The 9,515-nt window shown below is 47.4% G+C and overlaps 1 protein-coding gene across 1 annotated transcript; it reads right to left on the bottom strand.

Annotated features, from left to right (window-relative positions):
- Nucleotides 1–2,152: 2,152 nt before the first annotated feature.
- Nucleotides 2,153–3,046, bottom strand: LOC101990842 (transmembrane epididymal protein 1A-like). Its single transcript, XM_013352503.1, has one exon. The coding sequence runs from the start codon at nt 3,044–3,046 to the stop codon at nt 2,153–2,155; it is 894 nt and encodes a 297-aa protein (XP_013207957.1).
- Between the last annotated feature and the right edge of the window lie 6,469 nt (nt 3,047–9,515).

Here is a 9,515-nt window from a genome sequence, read left to right as displayed (position 1 = left end):
AGAGAGAGAGAGAGAGAGAGAGAGAGAGAGAGAGAGAGAGAGAGAGAGAGAGAAATGCCAGGCTCTCTTCTCAGGGCAATCAGAGTTGGGTAGAAAGTCTAGCATAAACTAGGCCTTTAGGGGTGTCTGGGATATTTACACTGTGCCATTTCCTCTACCAGGACTCTGGTTGGTCCTACCTCCCCCCCCCCCACTCCTCCCGCCCCCCCCCCCCCCCCCCCCCCCCCCCCCTTCAGGCTTTGTTTAATCCCGGGATCACTTCCTTGTCCATTGCCCTTAGAGAGTCCTCTGTAGCCTGGGTGACACCGTCACAGACTTGAGTCTGACACAGGGCTGAAATTGCTGGCTTTTCTCGTCTCCAGCAAGTGGACCCTCAATGGAGCCAGCGTTCTAGACTTTCCCTGCAGAAGCACGTAAGACCATAGTGATGATAATGAGAGCTGGTACTTAGGACTAAACACAACCAGAGCACCACCACTAACATCAGAAGACTAAACAATCTGGGAATGGATCTGGGGGTTTTACTCTCCCTGAGAACAAAGAGAGCAGGGCATGAGCAAGAAGATGACATCAGGCTTTAGGATGGTTGGAATTGCCCAGGGCCTGGCAGAGCCTCTTACCTGTTGAGCAACATGTTTAGAGGGAAGGAGTGGTGGGGTGGGTGGTGGGACCAGAGGAGCCTCCAGTAACCATTAGCGGTCACACAGTTGGAATACACAGGAGGAATTGTGTAACTTGGATACCACAAAGTCCTTCTTCTTCTGAAACCTACATATTAGCTGGTGAGGAAAAACTGCCCAAGGGAAATGATTTCAAAACCAGGACAAAGCCAGATGTGCCAGCTGTTTTGGAAAATTAAGGCAGATTTTTCTGTAACAAAGAAGTCTATCTGAGCTCTCAGGAAAGAGCGCCTTGTGGGTGCTCACGGCCTCGGCGGTGGAAGGGGTTACAGTCTGTGTATCTAGTGAGAGGCAAAATTGTGGCTGTGGAATGTGAGCTGCAAGGGGGAAAAGTTGCGAAACCCAAGGATTATGTGTAATAAGTTCCACATGCAAGGGGGTAAAGCAAGCTTTGGAAAAGTAGGCACGCTAGAACACGGAGTTGGGAAAGTACCAAGCATGGACACTCCATAAAACTCGGATTATGCAAATTTATGCTATTATTAAATTTCTTTTTAAAAATGACTGTAAAGTTTAAAATGAAGGCAATCAGCCAGGCACACCCTTAATCCAAGCACGCAGGAGGCAGAGGCAGGTGGATCTCTGTGAGTTCGAGGCTAGCCTGGTCTACAAGAGCTAGTTCCAGGACAGGCTCTAAAGCTACAGAGAAACCCTGTCTTGAAAAACAAAACAAAAAACCAACAACAACAAAAACCATCTAAAATGAAGCCAATCATTAAAGATCAAGGATGGTCTTTTTTTTAAAGATGAGATTTATGAGGTTTAGTAATTTATTTCTGAAATAGGAATTACTCTGGCTGGTCTAAAATTCAATATGTAACCAAGTATGATCTTGAACTCTTGATCCTCCTGCCTCCATCTAAAGGACTAGGATTGCAAATATGCCCCACCATGCCTGGTTTTTGTGGTCCTGGGGTTTGAACCTAGGGCTATGGGCATGCTAGGCAAGCGTTCTGTCAACAGAGCTCCAATACCAGCCCAAAAGAATATGATCTCAACCTGTGCCTTTCTCACCTTTAATCCCTCACTCGGGAAGCAGAGGCAGACAGACCTCTGAGTTTGAGGCTAGCCTGGTCTACATATATATTGAATTCCAGGCCAGCCAGGGCAATGGCATGAGATCCTGTCTGAAAAATAAAATAATCAGAAGAGTCAATCTCCTTTACAGAATGAGACAACTGATTACAGTTTTGAGCTGTGAGGAGTCTTTATTCCCTTGGGTGAAGGCAATCAATGGTGCCCAGAGAATTCTGGGCTGTGGTGGAGACCCTCCCCTCTAAGCCATTCCGTTGCATTCTCTTCCCCTGGCTTGGCTTCCTCCCCCTCTCTCCACAAGTCCCATCAGCGTCTCTGTTGTGCCATAGGGTCATTACCTTCACCAAGGGAAAAAGTGCCCAAGAGAGCCCAAAGATGCTTCGAAGATGGAGTGACCTGTATGCTCAGATATTCTAGGCCCTGTCCGTGGGAGAGCTCTATGAAGGGACAAGAGCTTGGTCATCGTTGTCCTGCTGTTCTGCATCCTGCAGCAGCCTGTAGAATGTTCCCGAAGAGCTCTCGTGGTACAGCGCTTCCTTGGACCCCATCAGCCTCAAGCTGGGGCTGTAACAATGATGCCAAAAGGAAGAGATGCCATAGATTCCCAACAGGCATAGGGCATTGATCATCACATGCCAACAGAAGAAGGTGGTGACGAACATGATGTCACTGATGTCATCATCCTCCCACGGGAAACCGGAGACGGGTCTAAACAGAATGAAGCCTGCCTGAATTAGCCACGAGCCCATCACCAGGAACAGGAAGGTCTCTATCATCCAGAGGTGAAACATCTCAGGAGCCCACAGCCCTGCCGTCAACACCAGCATCAGCAGGAACACCACCAAGATGAGGAGAGAGTGAACCTGGAGCTCCACCCCGGATGAATCCTTAACGTGGGACACCAGCAGCAACAGCAGCGCGTAGATGCCCAGGGCCGTGGAACCTCTTTCTAGGGTCACCCACCTCTGCCACAGCACGCTTTTGCTCACAGTTTCTACACAACCGTCAAGGGTGAGGAGGGTGAACATGGTGAGGTGCTGCCACTCCTTGGGGTACATAAACCTTGGTGGCATCCCTTTGCTCATAAATTTCAGCCCTCCTTCAATACAGTTGATCTCATAAACTATCAAGAGGGAGCCAGTCACTGTCTTCAACCAGCCTGTATGGGCTAATTGCCACAGCCTGGCCCATCTTCCCTTATTCGTAGGGTTGTGGGAAGGATGCAGAAGAGAGTCATTGAATATCACAGCCCTGGAGACGACTATTGCTCGATACAGTCCATATAAGACCAGAAACAAGCCCGGACATACATGACCGATAAAGTCTCCCATTGAGATTCTAATCTAACAAAATGCAAAACTAGGGTGGAGGCCCTTCAGGTTCTAGGCTTGGGGAAGAACTGTCTCTCAGTTCGTTTTATCATCTCACGTCACCCACTACTCCCCACAGAGAGGAAACATTTCTTGAGACAAGCCTACACATTTGGTGGAAAAACGGTCTCATTAGGCCGTTCCACTCTGGCGCACCGGGGACTGAGTGGGTTTTCAGGGGTTCTTCACCATAGCTTCCGAGGGGCTTTGGCTCGTACTCAGCCCTGGCTCCAGTTCCTTCCTCTCATCCAGCCTGGTACTCAAGTGGAAAGGCGGGGAGGGAGATGGTGGGGTGGATTGCAGTGGTGTTCAGCAAAAGCCTGTGCTCCCAATCATCTTTGGAGTAATTCTCAGATCTGACTTCAGTCTATTTACAAAGGCCTTCGTTCTGGGCACAGACGTTTTAACATTTAGGTGGGAGACCATATAATAGCATCCACCTGACTTTTCTAGTCTTCTGTAGGAAACGTATCTTAAAGACCACAGAGAAGTTTCTACTCTTTCCCTCCTTCCACCCTCCTCCACCTTTCCCTGACTTCCACCAACCCATCGCCATCTTTGTGGGCTGTAGACAAATATGTAGAAGGTGCATTTTGAGATTTTTTTTTTAAGGGACAGTGGTAGTGTACCTGTGCCAGCAAAACTAAGTTTGAATGATGTTTCCCAGAATTCCTTTCCCCACATGGCTCCAAGCAAAGGTCGTGGGCGGGAAAGTTTCACAAGAGTCATTTATAGTGTATCAGGAAGTAGTTCACCGGCTCCATTTCTCTCCGATGCTGGTTAGCAGCCAATGAGCATGCGCAGAGGGGATCCTGGCGAGCAAGGTACAGGAAGCAGAATGTATGTGCACAACACACGAATTCTGGATTTATTGCTGTCGCCAGAACCCATGAAAAGTCCAGTTATGGTGGCACGGGCATGCAACCCAGATACTGTGGAAGCAGAAGCAGGCAGATCCCTGGGGCTCACTGGCCAGTCAGCCTATCCTACTCGGTGAACTTCAGGTCAGTAAGAGAGCCTGTCTCAACAAATGGATGGATGGTGACTGAGGAGCAGCACCCAATATGGCCGCCACATGCACATCCACATGAATACCACACACACACACACACACACACACACACACACACACACACACACACACACACGTGCACATGCCCCACAGAACATCGGAGCAACAAAGTGCCCTGTAGGTACCATTGTTTGGCCTTGTGATCTCAAGCTGACTAGATCCAGGGATCTTCCCAATGCTGGCAAAAATCCTAAAACAGGGCTGGAGAGATGGCTCAGAGGTTAAGAGCATTGGCTGCATTTCCAAAGGTCCTGATTTCAATTCCCAGCAACCACATGGTGGCTCACAACCATCTGTAATGGGGTCTGGTGCCCTCTTCTGGCCTGCAGGCATACACACAGACAGAATATTGTATACATAATAAATAAATAAATATTTTTTAAAAAATCCTAAAACAAGCCATTCTAGGCCAGGACCTCTGTAATCTGTTCTTTCTCAGAGCGGCTTAACAGCAGAAAACTGAACCATCTCCCTCTGCCCTTAAAAATGGCAGTAATTCAGATTGCTCCTGGCTGCTGAGAAATTTGGTAGGCTGTGGAATGAGTGTGAAGACAAACTGGGAAAATAAAGCTTCGTTCTGCCTTCTAAATGAACCTCTCTTGCTTATTTGAATTTAAAATTGCGTAGTGTGCAATCGCTGTAGGGAAATCGGGGAAACTGTATAAGCAAAAAGAACATTGCAAATCGCCCATAGGCAACCTTTTTTTTCATCAGCCCCCCTCCTTCCTGGTTATAGGGAATTGTTTATTCTCAAAACACTTTTCTTGCTTTCTTTTCAAAAAATAAAGATCACCAACAATCTTACAACCTAGTTGTGACCATTGTCACCAACGAGGTGGCGATTCGGACTTAAGAGCACAAGCAAGGGGAAAATACATTTATGTATTTGTTTGAAGTTGGAATTTGGATACTACCACTAGCTCATGTCTGACAGGGTTCTACTGTGTAGCTCTGGCTAGCCTGGAACTCAATATGTAGACCAGGGTAGCCTTGAACTCACAGAGATCTGTCCATCTCTGCCTTCCAAGGGCTGAGATGGAAGAGGAGGAGGTGGATGGGACTTAATTTCCTGTAAAGTGGAAGTAAGAAGATATGGGTGCTGCTGTGTAGAGGTGAGCCCTGATTTCTCCCTTTTTGGTGAATTAGTAAAATATCAAGCCTGGTAGAGCTGAATGTTCTGCAGGAGGCTATTCAAAGGGGAGAATCTATAGTGACATTAACATGGGCGGGGTGGGGTGACTCTGGGGCTCTCTTCAGCTCTTGGATTCACCCTGGACGAGATATAGGACTCATTGGTCTACATGTCATGGGCCTGTGGGGGTAGAGTCCAGACTTGCCTCAAACTCCAAACATGATGAAGAATGACCTTGGACTTCTGATCCCTCTGCCTCCATCCTGTATATTGGGATTGCAGGCATGCACGGCCGTGCCAGGTTTATATGGAAAGCAAACCCTGGGCTTCATGAATGTCAGGGAAGCGGTTTCCTAACCGAGCGATATGCCCAGCCCTGAATGTTGCTTCTCATCCGCTAGGGCTGTGGCAAGGTGGGAGTGTCAGAGCTGGCCCCGTCCTGCCCTCATTTGTCCGACTATGCGAGGCAGCTGTGAGCTGAGCATCAGCGGTCAGAGGAGGACGAAGAGCAGCTCTGGCCTCACAGCAATGAGAGGCTCGAACTGACATGTGTGCAGGGCACGTGGCTCTCTGAGGCTCCCATCTGGGGTGATCAGATCCCCACCTTGGCCCAACATCGGAGGATACACACATGAGCATCCTGATCTCAGGGCTTCAAAGAGAGGGCTTGTCCATCCGAAACCAGACCTGCCCACGGTCGTGCCGAAGGAAGCCAAATATGGTGAATGATTAGCAGAACTTCCAGACAGCTCCGCAGTCTGGGAACACAGAGTAACTAAGAAGTTGTTCAGCTGGGGGAAACTCGGCTTAACCACAGAAACCCACGAAGGTCTGTCATGCCTGGCTGCTCCACGCTCAGGCTCACCCCAGACCCAACTTTTCTACCAGCCGGGCTTCACTTCTGAGAGTCCCTCAAGAGCCTGGTGCCATTTGTACTAACTACATCATGAGATTCCAGAGTGAGCAAGCAGGCACTCAGGAATTGCTGACTGCTGGAATTCTGCTGTGTACGTAAGGGCATGTCAAGAACTGGGCGACGTAGTTCTTACCCCAGCGAGCTTACAGTTCACCTGTGTGTACCCTAACACCGTCTAAACCACCTCTACACAGTAGACTTAAAATTAACTTTCTCACTACCATATTAAATAAATATGAGAGGTAGTGGGATATTGTAATCGTTTTACTTTATTTAATTTTTTTAAAAAAATTTATGTATTTTGATCATTTTTCCCCATCCCCTAATTCCTCCCAGATCCAATCCTTCCCACCTCCCTGTCCACTCAATTTCTCTCTCTCTCTTTCCCTAAAAACAAACAAAAAATGAAAATTAACCAAAAGACAGAAATTGCCAACACAAAGCAAAAGTACACACACACACATACACACACACACACACACACATACACACGCATACACACACACAAAAAAAAAACCCTTATAAAACACATGGAGTGTGTTTGTGGTGCCCGACTGTTCCTAGGTATGGAGCCTGCTCTGCAGTGTTGTTGATATACCCAGTGACACGTCATTGGAGAAAACTGACTTTTCCTTTATCAGCAACTATCAATTGCAAATAGGTTCTTGGTTGTGGGGGAGTGGGACCTCCATATCTACTTCCCCTTCTCGGTGCAGGGACCCCATCTGGCATAAACCTTGGAGGTCCTCTGTGTGCTGCCTCAGTCTCTGTGAGTTCGTATGTCTATCAGTCCTGTGGTGTCTGGAAGATTTTGTTTCCCTGAAATTATTCATCGCCTCTGGCTCCTAACCTTCTAGTCTCCTCTTCTGCACAGATCCCTGAGCCTTGAGATGCGGGACTGATAAGGACATCCGAAGTCTCTCTGCTCCTTGTCCGGTTGGGGGTCTCTGTGTTAATTCCCATCTTCTGTGATGAGGATCGGTCCACGCTCGGAGCTGTGGGTTTAGCACTATGCTACGGGATGTATTGATCATATATTTTATTACAAAACATTATTTCAACAAGTATTTTTTCTATATAAATTAAGAACTGGTTAATGCCAAGCTTCTGAGCTCCAGAACTTCCATTTCCTTCTCCTCACATGTCTCTAGACAGGTTAGGTCATAGTATTCCAGTCTCATGTGTCTATGTGACTATGCTCACGCGCTAGTGACCAATACGTATCCTTTGATGTCTGGCCAAAGTGGGGATCTGATCTCTCTAGACAGCAGACTCAGAGAGCGACGTGCCCTGCACACATGCCAGTTCCAGCCTCTCACTAATGTGAGGTCAGGGCTGTTCTTTCCCTGCTGACCCTTGATGCTCAGCTCGCAGATGCCAGGCCACGCTCAGGGAAAGGAGGACAGGAGAGGGATAAGCTCTGTTACCACCAGTTCATGTGAACCATGGCCTGGAAGACTAGAAGCAGTATCAAGAGTGGTTGCTATCATGGGTTGTACACATTAGACAGAATAACATATTATATGCAATGTGTGTTTTAAATTTTTAGTTAATGAGGCGGGGTATGGAGGTGCACGCCTTTAAACTCAGCACTAAGGAAGCAGAGGCAGGCAGTTCTCTGAGTTCAAGGCCAGCCTGGTCTACACTAGGAGTTCCAGGACACCAGAGCTATATAGAGAGACCCTGTCTCAATAAACAAAGTCACACAAAACAACAACAAAAATAAGAAACAAAACCCAAAACTTTTTAGTTAGTAGGGCTGGGCGTATAGCACAATTGGCAGAGTGTTTGTCTACCATGAAGGCCTGAGTTCCATTCCTAGCATCTCATAAACTGGGCATTTGTAGTGCATACCTGTAACCCTAGCACGGGAGAAACAGAAGCAAGAGGATCCCAAGTGTAAGGCCATCCTCTGCTAGACAGTGAGGTCTAGACCAGGATGCGCTGCATAAGACCGTGCCTCACAAAACAGCAAAGACAAAAACAACAGCCAAGATTTTAGTAAGGACCAGTTCATTGGAAAGGCAGAAGTGTGATCAGAAATGGCGTCTTGAGAACTGAATATAAGCTCAATGAATGTGGGATTCTAGTATGTTCCCTAAAATAAATTTTAATTTAACCCCTTTCTAGTTAGGAGGCACATCTTTATTTAAAAAAAAAAAAGATTGCAATCCAGCATGCTACAAGGCAGAAATACACCCCTGGGGAAAAAAAAAGCGAAAGATGCACACTTGAGAGGGTCATAGACAGGTAGAGTCCATAGAAATCAGCACACGAGGCCAGGCGGTGGTGGTGCACGCCTTTAATCCCAGCACCAGGGAGGCAGAGGCAGGCGGATCTCTGGGAGTTCGAGGCCAGCCTGGTCTACAAGAGCTAGTTCCGGGACAGGCACCAAAGCTACAGAGAGACCCTGTCTTGAAAAACCAAAAAAAAAAAAAAAAATCATCACACGGTCTGATAAACTGTTATTTCAAGTGAGGGTTACTAGGCTGTGAGGTTCATTACTGGCCTAGCAGACCAAGGCTCACAGAGGTAGGAAACAGCGTTCTAACTTCCCAGTTCCACAGGACCTACAGCTTTGGTTCCCCACAATACACCAGCTCGAAACTCTCTCCACTTTTCTGTGCAAGCCTGTGAGGCCTTGCATAACCGTGATTTAGGCCGTTTGCCCACCTGCCATTGATCTCAGGTACCTCCCAACTATTTCAACAGCTGCAACTTTCTTCTTCTTCTGGAAATCAGGAGCTCATACTCCCCAGTGCCTCCCCTATATGCCTGCTTTTCCCAATCCTGCATCATCCCCATGCATACCAGGATACAGCAGGGTGTGCACCCCTATGTTAGGAGTTAACCAGGATATAGCAGGATATGCACCCCTGTGTTAAGAGTTAACCAGTATATCGCATGGTATGCGCCCCTATGTTAGGAGTTAACCTTTGTTCTTTTAGTTTAGAATTCCTTTTGGTTTTGTCATATTTAGGTTTGAAGGCGAATTTAATTAATCCAGGCCAGTGGGTACAAGAAGACAATTTTAATATAAAAGCACACTCACACACCCGGTGGGGGCCAAAATGAAGGCGAATTTAATTAATCCAGGCCAGTGGGTACAAGAAGACAATTTTAATATAAAAGCACACTCACACAGCCGGAGTTCAGCGATCCACTGTAAACCAGAAACAGGAAGGGCTCCAGTCTCGCGTCCCAATTCATTAGTAAAAACATTCGCCCGAGGCTGTCCCGCCCCAAAAGGCGGGGTCTCTCTACATCTCCCCCTTTTGTCTAAATAAGACAGAACTAAACTAACTACAAC

This window comes from Microtus ochrogaster (genome assembly GCF_000317375.1).
Source record: "Microtus ochrogaster isolate Prairie Vole_2 chromosome 6 unlocalized genomic scaffold, MicOch1.0 chr6_random_2, whole genome shotgun sequence".
NCBI lineage: Eukaryota > Metazoa > Chordata > Mammalia > Rodentia > Cricetidae > Microtus > Microtus ochrogaster.
This window is presented reverse-complemented; position numbering and strand designations above follow the sequence as displayed.